The following is a 19,268-nucleotide window of genomic DNA, read 5'->3' on the forward strand; positions in this document are numbered from 1 at the left end:
ATGAATAATGTAGTAGGAATATTGATTTATTTAAAATATACATTTAAGAGGAATGCCTATAAAAGTGATATTTATGATATTTAGATAATTTGGAGACTATTAAGTGTTGATTGTGGTCTTTCTAGTTCACGCCCGATGCCGATTGGGGTCGTTCCGGGTCGGGTGTGACAATAATAATAAAGAACTTTCATTTAGGACTTAGATCTATGCATAAGGATGCTATAGTTTAAATTTCAAGTGATTTGGACGGTCGAATCTCCGTAAATCAAAAAAACGGTGGAGAAACGGTCGAAGAACGACGAAGAGGCAGAAAGCAAAATGAAACAGAAAAGAAAAAGAAAGAAAAGAAGATGAGCTCGACACATTCTGGAACATTTGGGATTTATACCCAAATTTGGCAAATATCTATTTTGGTCCTTCATCTTTATATAATCTTTTAAAACTTACTCTAAACTTTTAATTTACACATAAACTCATCAAATTAATCCCAAACTTTTTCTATCGCACCAAATAATAATCACACACCCAATAATTATAATATATATTACTATCTAGGTATAAATTCTAGAAATTTAGACACGGACGTGACAATCCTCCCCACCTTAAGAAATTTCGTCCAAACATTAACATGCCATCTTCTGTTACTTTATATTCAATCTTCTTCCCCTCTATAACGTCTTTTCTGATTTGTTCCAAAAATTCATCTTGATTTTGAGCTTCTTTAATTCTGTCTCGAAGAATCGGTCTCACCTTCAACATTGCATATAATACTGCCTCATCTCCACAAACCAGTTCAACATTCAAAGCTCTCATATCAAGCAATAAAGGCATTCTCACTGATCGTATATAGCTCAAACTTCCAATGTTCTTGCGACTCAAAGCATCAGCTACGACATTTGCTTTACCAGGATGATATTCAATAGTCAGGTCATAGTCTTTCAATAACTCAATCCATCTCCTTTGCCTCAAATTCAATTCCTTCTGAGTCATTATATGTTTTAGAATTTTATGATCAGTGAATATTAGATACTTTTCACCATAAAGATAATGTCTCCAAATCTTTAAAGCAAACACCACGGCAGCTAATTCAAGATCATGTGTCGGATAATTCAATTCGTGTGGCCTTAATTGTCGTGACGCATAAGCAATAACTTTATATAATCTTTAAAAACTTACCCTAAACTTTTAATTTACACATAAACTTATCAAATTAATCCCAAACTTTTCCTATCGCACCAAATAATAATCACACACCCAATAATTATAATATATATTACTATCTAGGTATAAATTCTAGAAATTTAGACACGGACGTGACATAACGCCGGGCCCAATCTTCCTCGATGCCTTGCCACTGCCTTAGCCAACGCTCCTGCCGATGCTTGGGATGATCAGGCCTGCCTACAGCCAAATTCTCGCCCCGCGACATTCTCCCTCACTTACATTCACTCAAAGGACAACCGAGGTTCAAGTTTTCCAACTTTCAAATCCTCTCCCTCATGAACGTAGATCTCAACCATCCATTTACATCTCAACAAATCTAACTATCCACGTTATCAATCCGCACATCTATTATTTCAACCAATCACATCTCTCTACAGATTCATTAGTTCACAGTAATTAAAATTAACGAAACAATTTACATAGAAGAAACCTAATACAACAATTTCAAGAACAAGCCCTAGCCCTAAGTAAGGTTTGTTATTGTACCTTGCAAGCCTTGAAGATTCCTGAGCTAACTCCTCAAAGAAATCATTTCAAGAACAAACTCTAACCCCAAAAGCTTGTGAACTTCGTAACAGCCTAAATCCCTTCAGAGACAGTATGTTTATAACTCTTTGGTGCCATAGGATAGATAACACAATGTAGTGGCTTATCACTCTCATCCCTAATCCTGACTGTTTGATATTTGTCAAACGGCTTGTGTGATTGATAAATCCTAATCTGGAAAGGATGTCATTAGAATATTGGAAGAAAATTTTATCTCAATTTTCTATTATTTTACTTTAATTTAGAATTATAGGATTAAAGAAGGATAAATATTCAATGTCTTGTAAGAAATAAACAAATTAATGTAAAATTAAAATCCAATAAAGTCTGCCAGATTTTGCGAACTGATATTAAGTCTAGAAATAGAGTGAATTATTTGGCATCCTATTGTTATTTTTTTCGTGTCCTCCTATCCCTCTATGTTTTGCTGGTAATAGAAAATAATTGGTTTGAGGATAAAAAAAGTTTTTTAATGGAAATTTTGAGATATGTAAACCCTGTCCTGGTGAGAAAGTTGGTGATAATGAAAATATATTTCTAAATAGAAGTTAAGAAAATGTGAGGACTCTTAAGTAGAAATAGTAATTTCGAAATGAAAATAATTGGGCAAAACCATTTTTATTTACGGAAGAATTAAGAATTGAGGAGCATTTGTCATTCCAATTACAACTTTGATAGCATCACATTCTACATTACATAATAACAATAATCAGAAAAACAACTAACTCTAAAGAGGATTCAATTATTTATCTTTTGCTGGTTTTGTTTTCCCCCCACCTGTGACTTTACAGTATAGAGTATGCTCGAATCACCTCAATAATGGGCGCACGACACAGCGGGCATTTTCCTCCTCCACGGACCAACTCATTTGCACATTTTGAACATGTGCACATGTGCCCACATCTGCATAATCCCCATATCAGTACAACAATTACCTTTACTGCAAAATTATTTTTCTCTAGGTTGAATTTCAACCTACCTGTACAATAAAGAATCAATATGGCTGTCACAACAAACACAGCATGTCCCTTTCCTTACATGACCCCATTTAGATCCATCCTCTGATGTCTCACCAACCAACCCTGTATCTGTATCAATCACCAAACATACATTTTATATCAATTTTCTATACATCTCTTCCATGCCCATCACAACTCCAACATACCTTTTTCACCGCCTGACCGATTCAGGGCTGCAGACACTTCTTGTCTCACAGACCGTTGTAGCTCCAGCTGCATATCCATGCACGCCTCCAGCATCCTCTGCATGTGGCTCATTCCTTGCTGAAGCCTTGCCATGTCTGCTCTTAAGTCATTTACCATCTCCCACTCCTATGCCACATATCACATTCCGTATTCAGATATACAAACTAAACATACTACCACAAGTGAACAGCGCTCCCACAACAAATTACACTGGACAAAAGCACATCGGATTTGTAAGAAAGAAAAAGAAAAAAGTAGTTCAGCTCTCAGGTGTACACTGGCTAATCATGAAATCACTTCCAACACCTTAGATATTAATCCGTAATTCCACTATATATGTATCAGCATGTGCATTGACTAGCAGGCACCACAGCCACTTGAGAAAGAGGTATTAATTCATAAATCATGCACCAGAATTTCAGTTTTCTTGGACATTGATTTTCATAGCTATGTAATGTGAAAAATTGGTAGAGTGAAAAACGCATGACATGCCTTCCCAAAAATGGTAATCCAAAAAATGAAAAATGATCACTTCTCAATTAATACCCTATATGTAAGTACAAGCTTTTTGATGGAAAGGCAACTCACAAGCTCTGTTCGATGCATGCTATGACGAGACCAGCCAGTGTGATGCAAATCCTGGTGCCAGAGTGGCTGAGGTGGAGGTACCGGTGGTGATGGCAGAACCAATGAAGGTCTAGCACCCCTCTGATCCTCATTTTGTTCGTCCCTTGGCTGATCCCCTTCTTGCATTGGGGAGGTGGGAGTTGGTGTCGGCAAGTTTCTGTGCAGATCCCAATCAATGGGAGCTTGGCCTTGTCTCTCCACATATGACTGTATTAAATGGTCCAGACTTTCACGGAAACCACTACGAAGGAGATTGGATACACTTCTCCTACAAGATGAAGATAAAATTCCATATTTTTCGAGCCCAACATTGAAATAACATAAAGATAAAACTATCAAAGTTCATCACGTGTTTGCCAATTACCTGCTTAAAAGTTCTCTAAGTTCCATACTGTACACATTATCATCATCGGGTGGGTGAAATCTGGTAAATCTTCTGATTGGAATAGCCCGCCGATTTCTTGGAGGATTGGCAGGCTCCTGTATCCAGTTTCTAACAGGTTCCCGAGAGGGATTCTCATGCCAAACTCCCTGAGCTACCGGTTGCTGACGTTGTTCACTATGTACATTTCCAGGTGTTCCCTGGGGCCATTCACCAACCGAGTTCTCTTGCCAATTTGCATCCATAGGTTCAGCATCGCCATTTCTCCACTCACTGAACTGAGTATAGTCTGACTGTTGCCAGTTTCGCCCCTCATCTCCTGTTATTGGTCCTTGCATAGCAGTGTCTTCCCAAGTAATGTTGGCAGCTGTATTGATTGATGAGCTGTTTGTTTGATCAGACAACTGAGGGATATCACTCTCTTGAGTCCTAGGTGGCAATTGCTCATTGCCCTCATGTTGGATACTCGGTGAAGTGTTTATTTCACTTTGTTCATTACTGATGATATCATTATCATTACTATCAGACATGGCATCAGAATGGTCACCAGATTGGCCACGAACAATAGTTTCCAACCTGGAGCGGAACCCTTCTCTGAATGAGAGAAGAATTTTGACATCAGGTCAGTCAAATGAACCATAATCATGTAATCGGAAACAACAATCACAACTACAAACAAACAGAGCCAAAATGAAACAACCATTATTAGTAAAGGAATAAGGTATTACCCAAGACCAAAAAGGTTCCACACTTTCTTAATGAGAGAAAGGGAACCCGTAATGCTGTTTTCATTATATGTGCTTACTTGTCAAGATGGAAAATCTAAAAACATGTTCAAACAAGAAGAAGATAACTGGATAGAAGGAAGACAAAAACAAGCAGAAAGTGTTTCGTCCTACCCAGGCAAGCTTGATATCCAATATTCACCAAGAATTACAATATGCAGCGGTTGCAGAAATTGTAAAAAGGTCATAATCTTAATGATATTTACAAAATATCTACACATATAGCGAAAAGCAAGTACATGACACTGTTGTAGACACTCTGCTAGTTGAGAATAATGATGCATTACTTAGCCTAATAAAATCAAGTTAAAAAGTATGCATGTCTGAATATATTCACAGAACGCAACAATAAGACATAAAGCTAATGCCTGCCCTCCAATAATGTTGTTCTGTAGCAGTATCACATGCAAGAAATCTCATTTACAGCCTCGAATTTCGATCTATTTCGCATCTTAGCTCTGTAAGATCACTTTTTCATATAGGAGAGGTTGGATTTTCCGAAAGTCTTAAAAAAAATCCATTTTAGCAACACACAAATGAAGACCCATCATCTGACATAAGCATATTGGTTTCATATCTTATGAGTTCTAATGTCGATAGAAGGTTAATCTGCATATTGTCTGATTCGCATATTAAATTATCCTAGTCGATAGAAGGTTAATCTATTTACCTATTTTAGGTAACAAAAACTTCACTTTGGAGGATAAAATATATACTTGAATTAAGTTTTAGGGATAAGGTCCAAATTTTTCCTATCACTTTTGAGGAAGTGCAGATTTACCCTAACAACAACAACAACAAAGCCTTAGTCCCGAAATGATTCGGGGTCGGCTAACATGTACCATCATACAAAACCGTGAAATCAAATCGTGTCAGTGACATAAATTCTCTCCCTCCATTCTGTCCTATCCACTAACATATTTTCCTCAATCCCCAATAAACTCATATCACTCTCAATCACCCTCTTCCAAGTTTGTTTAGGTCTTCCCCTACCCCTCACCATTACATATCCCTTTGCCACTCTGCAGTCCTCCTAACCGGCGCATCAAACGCTCTTCGTCTTACATGGCCAAACCACCTTAGTCGGTTTTCCCTCATTTTATTCTCAATAGATGTAACCCCTACTTTTGTGCGAATTATTTCATTACTCACCCGATCCTTTCTCGTATGACCACACATCCATCTCAACATACGCATCTCCGCCACCGACATCTTATGAATGTGACAGTGTTTCACTGCCCAACACTCCGTACCATATAACAATGTAGGTCTAAAAATTTACCCCTAACATTTCAAAACAAGATCAATTTTACCCCTAGTCAACAAAAAATTCGACGAGCTGGTTTGATGTTTATTTGGTTTGCTATTTATATGAGTGACACATCGGACCTCCAAACAAGTTTGTCGATGAATTGAAGCAGTTCATATATTTTAGCAGGTTGTTTGTAAATGTATTAGTAACACAAGAACCAATTTAGGCACTTTGATAGTTTTTATGTGATTAACTTATATTATGTGATAATGTGACAGACTTAGTGACCGTTTGTTTCCATTTTACGGAAATGTTTTTTGCTAAGTCTAGAAAGGAGACAAAAAGTGTTCGGTAAAAATTTGAAACACCCGTTTTTAACAGAAAAATCAACTAATATGTGCTATCTAGTAGTAATAGCAAACAACAAACAGGAACAGGTGAAACAAACGGACCCTTAGTTGTTGGTATTTTGACTGGTTGATCATAACCGTGTTAATAACACAGTAAACATTTTAGACAGAATTGGTGTTTGGAAGATCCAATGTGGCTGTCAAATAACAGTCAAATCAGCCCATTGAATTTTTCCTTTATGTAGGGGTAAAATTGATCTTGCTTGGAAAATTAGGAGATTTTACAATTTCGTACGTTAAGGGTAAATCTGCATCTCCAAAAACAATAGTGGAAAGTTTTACTATATGTGGAGCGATTTGAGACCCACAATTCCCATCAAATTTGAGGTGAAGTATGTCAGATTCTATTGAAATAATTCGACCATTTTTATGAGTCAAAGCGAAATCAAGGAGTGAAAGTGAGATAATACAAGATAGTCCTAATATAAGATCTATCCCATTGTTAGAGCATCTCCATTTGGGGAGTGCTTGAAAGAGTGTTTGGTGGTGAAGTGGAGGGAGGGTGTTTGGAAGAGTGCTTTGCATTGGAGAGACAAGGGTTGCTTGCTTTTTTATGGCAATATTGCCACTTTTTGGCATCCTTGCTATCTCCTATTTTTAATAAAAAAAATACAATTAAATATTAAAATATTCTATTATTTAATGTAACAATATTTATAATTAAAATAAATTATACATAAAACAATGACTTGCTGTGGGACCACAGTGGCAACTTTTGGAATTGCTTAGCATTGGAGCATTCTTTTCAAAAGCGGCCAAAAGTGATGTGGATGGTCAAGAAAATAAAATATTATATTTTGAGATGATGTGTTAAGTTTTGGCAGCTTTTGAGGTTGCTTGCATTGGAGATGCTCTTAGTAGCAAGAACATCATACATGAAAAATATTGTTATTTTAAAGTTGATAAGATCATAATGTACTTCAAAAAGCAAGGTTGCCCAAAAATAGTATAGTCCTAATATAAGATCTATTCCGTTGTTAGTGAAATATTGTTATTTAAAGCTGACAAGATCATAATGTACTTAAAGAAACGCACAATGCAACGAAGTCTCCGATAGAACATACATTTTGAAAGGCTTGTGCCATGAAAGATGAAAAAAGAGGACAATAATACCTTAATCCAGAAACAGTGTGCTGTTGTCTTAATTGAACTAGTTCACTTGCAGCCACTGAAGGCTGTCTCTCTTCTTCAACAGGTCTTTCATTTCGCAAGAATCTACCTCTGAGCAAAGACTGCAAAAATTTACATTTTAGTAATCAAACAATTGACCATATAAGAAATCCAACACAAGATGTTGTGCAAAACCCTTTAAGATACCAAGGAAATTCTTTTAATGGTCATATATTCTTCTCTTTTTATGGTAAACTATAGAAGATATAGGTTCCTATGCAATCTTGATGCTAGCACCTAGAATACCAACTTATTTGCCCTAAAAAATAAGGGATTGAAATTGATTCATAGAACTGTAACCTGAATCTCTATTATTATGATATCTCCAACAATAGGCATGTTAGGAACTTACTATAATGACTTGGGATTATTCATGAAACATAATACAATTTTCCAACAAGTAAACACTAATTAAAATGAAATCCATGTGAAGTAAAAGTAATATCAATCTCTCAAACAGATTGGATTACAACAAAATACGGTCTGACAAATATGAATCATTTTTAAAGTGAAGGAAAAAAAATACTATCAAAGGAATAAAAATCTGTATGCACCATTTATAGAATTGTAGGATTTAATTCAAGTCCTTGCTCTAGTAATTCAATATTTAAAAAAAGAAAATGTACCTATATTGCTTACAAAGTAAAACTAGCTGAGATAATAACTGAACTTTTTGCATCCAGCAAAGTACAACTACTTCTTATCCGCTCTTTCTACACAGCACAATAATTACAAGGTGAAAAAGGTGGTTCAGCATAGGTACAACCGAAGAAAATTTAAATTGTCATACTTATGACTGACGCCAGATATACTAAGTAAGACCTATATTGCCCTCTAATTGCACCCTCAACTGTGAAGGTCATACCGGACTCCATAATACAAAAGAAATATATTATGAAAAGCATGTATGACAATAACAGTTGAGGGTTTCCACGAGCAAACAGTTTTCAACTTCAGCATACTTGGACCAAAACTATCAACGGGCACAAGAAAAATAAAAATTGTATATGAACAAATAACTGTTCATGTCACAATTGGTTGTACACAAATATATTCATAACAACAAATGTCCAATTAGAAAGAAGAAAGCACACAGTTCATATTACACTGCTCAAACGAAACTATAAAAAGAAATGGTACATACGTACTGCAGAAGCAATATATATTAGAAAAAGAACCTGAATTCGATTGCGATGAGCAAAATCGGAGACAGCGCGATGTTCCAACAATCCTTGAAGTTCCCTCTGTCTCTCCCTCTCAATCCTCACAAGCAAGTCAACAATAGCTTGTCTTCCACGCAGCCTCAGCATGTCTCTGCGAATATGCTCTGGCTGTCCATCATGGTCAGCAACTGATCCATCACGAGCTCTGTCAACTTGTGCATCAGGTCCAGCACCCTGATTGTCCCTTCGAGTCCCACGGCCTCCACGCTGTTGACTTGCCATCTGCACCCACTCCCTAACAATTCTAACCCTCTCACGTTCAGTTTCACCAAGCCACTCCCCTCTAGGACTTCCATTCCTTTGCTGCGACACATTAGAAGCATGGTCACTAATGCCACTCTCCCTCCATCCCCGCACAATATGCCTCACCCTCTCCCTCTCAACTTCCCCGAGATCAGGAGATTGCTCTCTACTAGACCCATTATTATCCCCATGCTCATTCTGTGATCCAAGTCGCTCATGTGACCAAGGTCCAAACTCATTCTCACTCTCAGTTGCATCCCCCAAACTTCCTTGATTCTCACTACCCCTGCTTTCTGACATGTTCGTACTTGATAGGTTTGTATTAGACTCCACACTCCTTTGCTGTCTCAATCTCTCTCTCACTCTTACACGTGCTCTATTCAACACATGCTCATCCTCCAATTCCCGCCACATTTGCAAAATTGAAGATGCCTGAGTACTAGGCCGTTCAGTTGTACCCTGCCTTCTTGAAGTGGGCGACTGTGACTCCCTCAAAAATGAGGAATCAAGCATGGATACAGTATGTAAACCCGCAAGTGCCATCAACTCTGACTCACGATTTCTCCTTTCAATAGTGGTCATCATCTCCTGCGCCTGGCGAGCTGCCCACCTGCTTAAAATGCGTGAGTGACGCCTCCTCGCAGCTGATGACTCTGCCAAGTCATCACCTTCCAAATCAGACCTACGCCTTCTCCGCACAAGCTGATCTCCCTCATCATCATCATCATCCGGATTACGGGTGGAGCTACATGAGGCAAATGACATACAATCATCCAAATGGCCACGCATCAATTCCTCCAATCCTCGCTCAAATTCAGCACGGGCAACATCAGTCGATTCAGGCTTTTGTTGTAAAGGTTGAAAATCGGTCATTCTCCCACAATCCCTACCCCCAACTGTCACCACCACACTCCCAATCTCCACCTATAAATTATAATCCTTCTTTATTTTCACGAAATAAAGATAATTACCCTCTAAATCCCCCATAACAATCCTAAAAACAGAAAAATATATATTAAACCTCTTCCAATACGAAACCAAAACTTGAATTCAGTTTCAAAATGATACAAAAAAATATGACAAAACAAAAAAAAGTAAAAGGAAATTGTGCTCTAACTGGGTTATGATCAATAAGGTTCCAATTCATATCACCTAAATGCATTTCCAGAAGTCAAAATTGAACAAAATAAAATGGACAATTTGACAATCGACACCAAAAGAAAATATAAAAATTCTATAGAAAGAAAAAACAAAGAATTCTGGTAAGGTATATGGCAAAACTAAAATGTGAAAAATTAGGGATTTGTGAAAAGACGCACCTCTGAAATTGTAAATAGATTTACAGTTCAAATGCGTTTGAATGTTTAGGGGAAACCAAAACCCTAATTTTCTCTTATTGTTTTTTCTATTTCTACAGAGAACGAAAGAAAGGAGAAGAAAAGAAAAAGAAGGAAAATGTGAAGTGTAAAGAGAAAAAATTGGGTGAAGAACCAGAAAAGCGAGAGATCAAACAATAGAATGATGTCACAATTTATAAAATACATTAGAGAGAGATGGATATGGAGAGAGAGACTGTATGCGTCTCTGTGTCATTTTAGAGAAAGAAAATGGAAATGGAGCCATAGAGAGAGAGAAAAAGCGTACATGGAAGAAGAGAGAGAAATTGCTTTTTTATTTATTTTTTGTATCATGTAAATATTTATTTTCTTTTTACAGGACAACGGATCTGTAGGGAGCGGCGATCTACCGATGAGAAACACGTAGGCCTTTTTATTTAATTTTGTTATTTTTTTATTTAGGTCAATTTATTAATTCCACGTCATATTAACACCTGGCAAACTATTATCCATTATCTTATTTTTTTTACTGGGGATAATTTTATTTTTAGGAGGTATTTTTTAGACAGCTAAAACCAGTTCAGAATTTTGTTGACTGGTTCTAAATTCTTAGTTCTCCTATACATATTTTTCTCATAAAAAAAAATTAGTTTTTGCGATTCATAAATTCATATCTTATGTATACAACAACAACAAAGCCTTAGTCCCGAAATGATTCGGGGTCGGCTAACATGAACCATCATATAAAACCGTGAAAATCAAGTCGTGTCAGCGACACAGATTCGCTCCCTCCATTCCATCCTATCCACTACCATATTTTCCTCAATTCCCAATAAACTCATATCACTCTCGATCACCCTCCTCCAAGTTTGCTTAGGTCTTCCCCTACCCCTCACCACTACATCCCTTTGCCACTCTTCGGTTCTCCTAACCGGCGCATCAAGCGCTCTACGTCTCACATGGCCAAACCACCTTAGTCGGTTTTCTCTCATTTTATTCTCAATAGATGTGACCCCTACTTTTGTCCTAATTATTTCATTACGCACCCGGTCCTTTCTCGTGTGACCACACATCCATCTCAACATACGCATCTCCGCCACCGACATCTTATGGATGTGGCAGTGTTTCACTGCCCAACACTCCGTACCATATAACAATGCTGGTCTAATTGCCGTCCGGTAGAATTTTCCCTTCAATCTATTAGGCATGCCGGGATCACAAAGTAAACCCGTAGCACTCTTCCACTTCGACCAACCAGCTTTAATCCTATGAGCAACATCTCCATCTACTTCTCCATCCGTTTGGATAATAGATCCTAAATACCGGAAGCAATCCGAGGCCTGAACAACTCTCCCATCTAGGGTGATTGTCCCTACCTCCCTACTCCTACGGCCGCTAAACTTACACTCCAAATATTCTGTCTTACTTCGACTCAACTTAAAGCCTCTAGATTCTAGAGTTTGCCTCCATAGTTCCAACTTCATCTCCACTCCTTCTTTCGTCTCATCAACCAACACAATATCATCTGCAAACAGCATGCACCATGGTATACCATCTTGAAGTGAACTTGTTAGTTCATCCATAACGATGGCAAAAAGAAATGGGCTTAGTGCGGAACCTTGATGCACTCCAATCGTAATAGGAAACTCTTCAGTCTTCCCAACACTAGTACGTACACTCGTGCATACTCCCTCATACATGTCCTTTATGATGTCAATATATTTCCGCGAAATGCCTTTCCTTGTCAAGGCCCACCAAAGTACTTCCCTTGGTACCTTATCATATGCTTTCTCCAAGTCAATGAAAACCATATGCAAGTCTTTCTTCTTATTTCGATAGTGCTCCATTAATTGTCTCATTAGATGGATGGCTTCCATAGTTGATCTTCCCGGCATAAAGCCAAACTGGTTTTCCGAGATCTTCACCGTCCTCCTTAGCCTTTGTTCAATCACTCGCTCCCAAAGTTTCATAGTGTGACTCATTAATTTGATTCCCCGATAGTTGGCACAATCTTGGACATCGCCTTTGTTCTTATACAAAGGGATTAAGGTACTTTTCCTCCATTCTGATGGCATCTTATTGTTTCTCCAAATTTTGTTGAAGAACGTCGTCAACCATTCGATTCCTCTTTCTCCCAAACATCTCCAAATCTCAATAGGGATGCCATCAGGTCCTACTGCTTTCTTCAACTTCATCTTACTTAATGTCATTTTGACTTCACCCTTTTGAATTCTCCGCAGGCATTCATGATTTATCATATCGTGATGGATACTTATATCTCCAACATCTTGTTGGCGATCTCCATTAAATAAGTCATCAAAATAGGACCTCCATCGTTTCTTGATATCCTTATCTCCAACTAGGACTTTCTGGTCCACATCCTTCACACATTTAACTTTTCCGAGATCTCGCGTCTTCCTATCTTATGTATACATTAAAAAAAAAATGAACAGTAACAATTGCAATTTTTTATCCAAAATTTTCCATTCATATTCTTAAAATAAACTTTTAAATTTTAACTCTCCAATATGTTCATCTTCAGGAATTTTTACATGAACCTTGATGAGAAAGTGAATTTGCTCTAGGCTTATTAAATCTAAGTTTTAGGATATTATGAATCTCCATCTTAGAATTCTAATAAGTCTTATCTAACGGTGAATGAGTAAATTCTACATGCTTATTAGGATGCATGTGATCAAGACTGATCCATCTTTAACGTTTTTGCCTTTGTTCTCTCTAGACAATTAGTATCAAAACGAAATTGTATAGTTTGATATGTAGTTTGTAAATATTGATATATAGTTTTTACCATTTGTAACTTTCCATCGAAACACGTGAACAGTGACAATTGCAATTTTTAGTCCAAATTTTCCAATCATACCATGAAACGAACTTTCCAAATATAGCCCTCCAACTGTGTCCATCTTTCACATTTTAGCCTTTATTCTTTCCAAATACCTAGCAGCAAAATGACATTCTATAGTTCAAGATTGATATGCAAACATTGATGTATAGTTTGTACCATTTGTAACATTCCATCGTAAATTATATTAAAATTATTTATTTCAAAAACAAAATAATTAAAAATAAAGTTAATTTCAAATAAAACTCATATGGTTTTACGTTTTTACATATCGATATCTTTGGTTTTTTTTTTGTTAAAAAACAAACCATGTAGTTGACATCGTTAGTCATTTTGTGTTGACTTCGGCAAATTTAACCGATAACAACCTCAAAATGAAAATTTTCAAAAATTAGAGTTGTTTAGTATCATATTTACTAGGCTTAATAGGCACCCAACCCTTTAAACTTGTAACTTTTTTTCATCTGGCCCCCTCAACTTAGGGGACAACCTCTCAACTCCCTCAACTCTCCAAAAACATCACATATAGCCCCTTACATCCCTATGTTCGGTCAAAATATTGACTCGTGTAGAAAACGTGCTTAACTGTTGACCACACCAATGCCACGTGTCATTTTTTATTAAATTTTTCCATTGAGACCCCTGCTTGGCGAGCAACTACCAGAGATGGATTTCGATCAGAATTCTTATACCAGAATGGAAAATTTTAATAAAAAATGACACGTGACATTGGTGTGGTCAACAGTCAAGCGCGTTTTCTACACGGGTCAATATTTTGACCGAACATAGGAGTGTAAGGGGCTGTATGTGATGTTTTTGGAGAGTTGAGGGGGTTGAGAGGTTGTCCCCTAAGTTGAGGGGGCCAGATGAAAAAAGTTACAAGTTTATGGGGCTAAGTGCCTATTAAGCCTATTACTATGAAGCCGCATTTTTTTATTTTTTAAATCATCAATTTTGATGTTTTCTCCCTCTTAAAAATAATATCCAAATGATCTCAAATCTAAAAAGTTGAAGAATTAAAATTGGTTAAAATATAATTTAATTGTTGAAAAGTTTCATTTTGAGGTTGTTATTGGTCGAATTTGGCAAAATCAACCTAAAATGGCTAACGATGTCAATTACAATGTTTGTTTTGTAACAAAAAAAACAGAGATACTGATCTGTAAAACGTGAAACTACAAAAGTTTTATTTGAAATTAACCCTTAAAAATAAATATAAAATTAAAAACAAATATAAAAATGATTTTGCAAATGTAATCTACATAAATCAAAAATATTTTTTTATTGACATATTATTCATAGATCATTTCACCGTAAAATACACACAAATCACATATTTATATTTGTAAGCTTTGAAATTACATATCTAAATTTAGATATATCTTTTATATTTTATCCAGTAAATGATAAATATATTTATTGTTTCTCACATCTATAAAGAAGATTGGTAATACAAACGTAATTACAATTAGTCTTATTGGCTTCTCTACATATTTGATTAAAATTGACAGCTACGAAGGACTATCAAAATGAGTTGGCTAATTAAAACATATCATGTTAATTTAGCCTAATTTATGTTATAAGAGTCAATCCTAATACGATATTTAGTAAACGAGTTGGCATAATGTGTAATTTAAATTGGTTGACATAATTAATTAAATAAATTGAGTAAACACCGTAACTCACTTGACATGTTAATTTGTTACACCGGTTAGTCAACTAAATGAGTTATAAAACTCAACAACTCATTAATCTTTTTTTAATAAAAAAAAAAGACTTATATGAAATATCATAAACGCATTACTTCATCAAGCAAGATTGGTCTAAGGAATAAAGGATTGTCTTGCCAAAAAGAAGAACTAACATAAAATTGGCCCGCTTTAGCTAAATTATGAGCAATAAGATCCGAATAGCTTGACACTTAACAAAGAAAAGACGTAAACCCTCCCCTCCAACTACAAGAGTATGACATCAAGCAATAACATTACCAACTTCGAATCGATCTCACATCCCCTTATGAATAACTTCTACTACACCTATTGCATCAAACTCTATCAGCACATTAGAATACCCTATTGATAGAATTTTTTGTGATTAAAACGTATGAATTTTAAAATATTTTAATCACAAATCCCTTTGAAGTGTGATGAAGAACCCTATTGGCAGCTCCCTCTACGATTACACATGCGAGATCACCGTCAAATACTTATGTGATAGCACGATGAACGAAACCACTTTCCCCTGTATATGGTGGTTGGATTTTGCCGATAAAGATTAGGGTTAGAGAATTTCTTTTCTCTAATACAAAGTGTCAATCATTAGAATTTTTAGATATTCTAATATCTTTTTCCTTTTATACTTAGGATTTAAAAAAAAAACCTAGTAATTTTTATTCCTAATTAGTTTTTTAAACAAACGAATAGAATCTAATTTTATCTCTTTCATTTAAACTAGTTTTAGACTTGTGCTTTACACGATATTTTTTATTTGATTTCATCGATTGTATATATGCCTAGAAATTTACATAATAAAACTTCAATTAATATATAAGTATTAAAATTTAATATTATAAGTTTTTAATTTATGCATATTATAGTATTGCAAAATAATTAGTCAAAAGAAAATGCATTACCTATCTTTTCAATCTTGATCTTTTTAAAGATATTGATTTATTATTTATTTTAAATATGTAAAATGACAAATCTCGAAATCTAGTGGATTTATAACGCGGTAATGCATCCTGGCTCGTACAGTGCACGTGATATACCAAAAAGAAAAGTTTAATTGAAATAATAAATAAGTTATAAAACAGATTAAAAAATTAGCTAAGAAATTGCAAGAAATTAATTAACTATTAAAAATTTCTAATTAATTTTAATTTAGCTATTTGAGAAGAAAGAACTCAAAAACTTAAATATAATTAATAAAAATTAAAGAGAATTATAATTAAATATAAGCTTACTAATAACATCATATAAAAAAATGGATCAACTACATTATTATCTAATATTATCAGCTATAGCTATATTTTTATGTGCACTGATAAATCAAATTATAACTATTTAAAACCTTAAAAATAATTCATAAATTATTTAAAACCTTAAAATAATTCATTAACTAAATATAAATTACATTCATAAACGTTGTGTACAATGTTAGAAATATATTTGAATTGTGCAAAAGAAAAAAATCTAATAAAGTCTTAAAGTATCCTCAAATCCATCCAAATAAATAAACCTTTAAATAATAGTAATAAAATTAACTCTACCTACTTTTCTAACTTATTAAACTCAATAAAATTGTCAAGTTGCCACCAGAAACATAAGACATTGATCACGGCAAGGCAAGATAATAGTGCCAATATAGGTTAAGATGTTCAACATCTAATTTGTCGTAGAACAAAGCAACAATCACTAAGACTATCCAAATGGAGTCCCAATTCCATCAGCAAGATCATACATTGGCTATTAATATTCAATAAGCACGATGAATTATTTTCTAGAGGAACCAATAGTAAATTGCTAAATATTAAACATATCTAATTTTTTAAATCTATTGAGCCTCTTGGAATTGGAGATTTAAATCCTAATCTGACCCAATGAAGTTAGAAAACCATTGAGCTGAAAAGATCGTGCCTAAGTCTTGGAATATGAGGCACCAACATGTGGCCAGACTTGCCACTTCTTTGACCCCTCATTACTTTCTAAGAAGAAAATAGAAATCAGATTTAGAATAATATTACGAACCACAAAAGAAAAAGGGACATAAAAGAGGTGAAATCCGATGAAGAAGATTTGACAATCTAAAGATCAGAATCATAAAGGAATTGGACCAAAAGCTCCAGTGGTTGAAATACTAATTAATGAGAAAATAACAATGAATTGATAAGAACAGATAGTACCTTTTCACCCATTGCATCTTGTATAAGAAGAGTATCACCATACATTTTACCAACATTTCTCCAGTATTAGTTTCCTTATCAAAGAAAGAAACATCGTGTCTCAATATGCAACCCACCAACTTAAGATGCAACCCATACAAAATAATAAACAAAACGCAGTAAGGAATCATAAAAACATTACCAAAGATGGAATCAGAGAGGATTAAAAGCTCATATATATGGACAACCATGTAGTAGAAACGGTAGAAATATTGCACACAACCAAGTGGAATATATGTATTTTCATTTGCAATCAGGAAAAAAAAAGAATAAGATATAAGAACCACATAATGCTCTCTTCAAACTACATTCGGCTGGGTCTCTAAAATAGGAAATAGCTCATTATAAATATCTTTCAATTAACCAATAAGAAGAGTAGCTTATTTTGAAAAATCCAGAGCAAAAGCATGACTATGCACAATGGCAATGAAAATTAGAAAAATTAAAAAATGAAGATACATAGAGAATGAGTGAAAGGAGATATCTAAACACAACATAAAGTGAAAATACATCTTCAACAAAAATAGAAGGCAGTAACTGAAAAAGGAAAAGAAAGTGAAAAAGAACAATACCTTTGAAAAGAAAGCTCAGAGCAGAATCCCTAGTCCAAACCTAATTCCAATAGAAAAGAAAACAATTAAAAGAAATACCCATGAAAGAAGGGAGAAAAGAAATAAACCTTAAACGATTGAGCGGTCCCTCATTGATAGCAAATCTGTCACATAAGGATTAAGGAACACATGAACATCATATGGGGCATAGAAGAAATATACATTTAAAACAGACAGATGAAACTTGCAAGATAACTTTACAAACCTTAATTTGCTCCATCTTTTCAATATCATGCTGAAGCTTTGCAGCCTCATGTTGCAACAATGAAAAATGATTTTCCTGTTTAATATTTGGTCAGATACTTTCATAAAACCAGCAAACCAATATTTTATTAAGAGTCTAATATTGCTCTGCATAATAAGAATTGTTGAGAGAGAATTAAACACATTCATATAAATCTAGAAAATTAAAGCGTTAAATCTTTACCAGATCAAGGCTCTATAGGCATGGGCGTTTTTCTGAGATTTTGAGAAAGAGGAAGAGAGGGGAAGATTCAGAGAGTGAGATCGAAAAATGAAGATATGATTGAGGGAGTACAGAGAAGAAGTTACGCAAAAATTAGAAGAAAATAGAAAAAAATCAGTTTAAGAAGAGAACATGCAAAAGGAAGCAATTGAGGTGGGTATAAACCGTAAAGCAAAACTTAATAAACCAAAACTTAATTTACAACACGACACATCAGCATTTGATATACTAAAAATGCAACACGTCAGCAGTTTTTCTACAGCTTTAGAGGATTGTAATATATAACCAAATTAACAAAATAAAATCCATATAATTCCATAGAAGTGGGGCGGCACACTTGGACGGGAGGGAAGAGAAAAATTCAATTTTTTCTTAACCAAATATCTAATTTACAAAAATTAGATATTATCTTCTTCATTTAAATAAATCAAATATGATCTTTCCATAATTAAAGGTATTTTTTAATTTCATAATATCTATAATATCTAATATTATAAAAAAAAATTATATAATATATAATATAAATTCTATTTATAATATTTAATATTATATATTTATCATAATGCATTATATATATATATATATATATTATTTTGATTTACGCCAATTTACTAATACCACGTCAGATTAACATCTAGCAAATTATTATCCATTATCTTATTTTTTTACTAGGATAATTTTATTTTTAGGAGGTGTTTCTCTAGACAGTTAAAACCAGTTTAAATTTTTTATGATTGGGTCTAAATTTTTAGTTCTACTATATATATTTCTCTCATATAAAAATTAGAATAAAGTAAAAAAAATATAGTTTATTCAATTCATAAATTCAAATTTATAGTTTAAGATTTTGTAAATATTCATATATATTTTGTACCATTTGTAACATTCCATCACATATTATATCAAAATTATTTACCTTAAAATGGAACAATTAAACACAAAATATAAAAAAATAATTTTGCAAATATAACCTATATAAAACTC

General features: G+C 34.5%; 1 protein-coding gene and 1 long non-coding RNA gene across 4 annotated transcripts; both read right to left on the reverse strand.

The window, feature by feature from the left end:
* Positions 1-2,372: 2,372 nt before the first annotated feature.
* On the reverse strand, positions 2,373-10,728 carry LOC136225895 (uncharacterized). 2 transcript variants are annotated; one of them, XM_066014036.1, is made up of 8 exons: positions 10,387-10,728; positions 8,780-9,991; positions 7,545-7,663; positions 3,967-4,578; positions 3,564-3,870; positions 2,936-3,101; positions 2,750-2,858; positions 2,373-2,673 (listed from the first exon to the last, which is right to left on the reverse strand). In XM_066014036.1, exons 2-8 carry the CDS (start codon positions 9,938-9,940, stop codon positions 2,556-2,558), a joined length of 2,592 nt encoding a protein of 863 aa, XP_065870108.1. In that variant the 5' UTR covers positions 9,941-9,991; positions 10,387-10,728; the 3' UTR covers positions 2,373-2,555. The 2 variants fall into 2 exon arrangements, with proteins under 2 accessions (XP_065870108.1, XP_065870107.1); XM_066014035.1 differs by having other exon boundaries at positions 8,780-10,061.
* Positions 10,729-16,580: 5,852 nt separating this feature from the next.
* On the reverse strand, positions 16,581-18,378 carry LOC136228008 (uncharacterized). 2 transcript variants are annotated; one of them, XR_010688364.1, is made up of 5 exons: positions 18,246-18,378; positions 18,024-18,098; positions 17,780-17,922; positions 17,169-17,242; positions 16,581-16,970 (listed from the first exon to the last, which is right to left on the reverse strand). It is a non-coding gene; the product is annotated as an uncharacterized lncRNA (long non-coding RNA). The 2 variants fall into 2 exon arrangements; XR_010688365.1 differs by having other exon boundaries at positions 17,169-17,287.
* Positions 18,379-19,268: the final 890 nt, after the last annotated feature.

Source organism: Euphorbia lathyris, chromosome 4 (assembly GCF_963576675.1).
Source record: "Euphorbia lathyris chromosome 4, ddEupLath1.1, whole genome shotgun sequence".
In the NCBI taxonomy this organism is placed as follows: domain Eukaryota; kingdom Viridiplantae; phylum Streptophyta; class Magnoliopsida; order Malpighiales; family Euphorbiaceae; genus Euphorbia; species Euphorbia lathyris.

Bases quoted from the DNA above. Each gene is read 5' to 3' on its own strand.
- LOC136225895 (XM_066014036.1), bottom strand. From the start codon at position 9,940: ATGACCGATTTTCAACCTTTACAACAAAAGCCTGAATCGACTGATGTT. The intron at 4,579-7,544 runs GTATTATTGTCC...TCTCTCATTCAG, and splicing joins CACACTGTTTCTGGATTAAG to AGAAGGGTTCCGCTCCAGGT. The intron at 3,871-3,966 runs GTAATTGGCAAA...TTCATCTTGTAG, and splicing joins CTTAGAGAACTTTTAAGCAG to GAGAAGTGTATCCAATCTCC.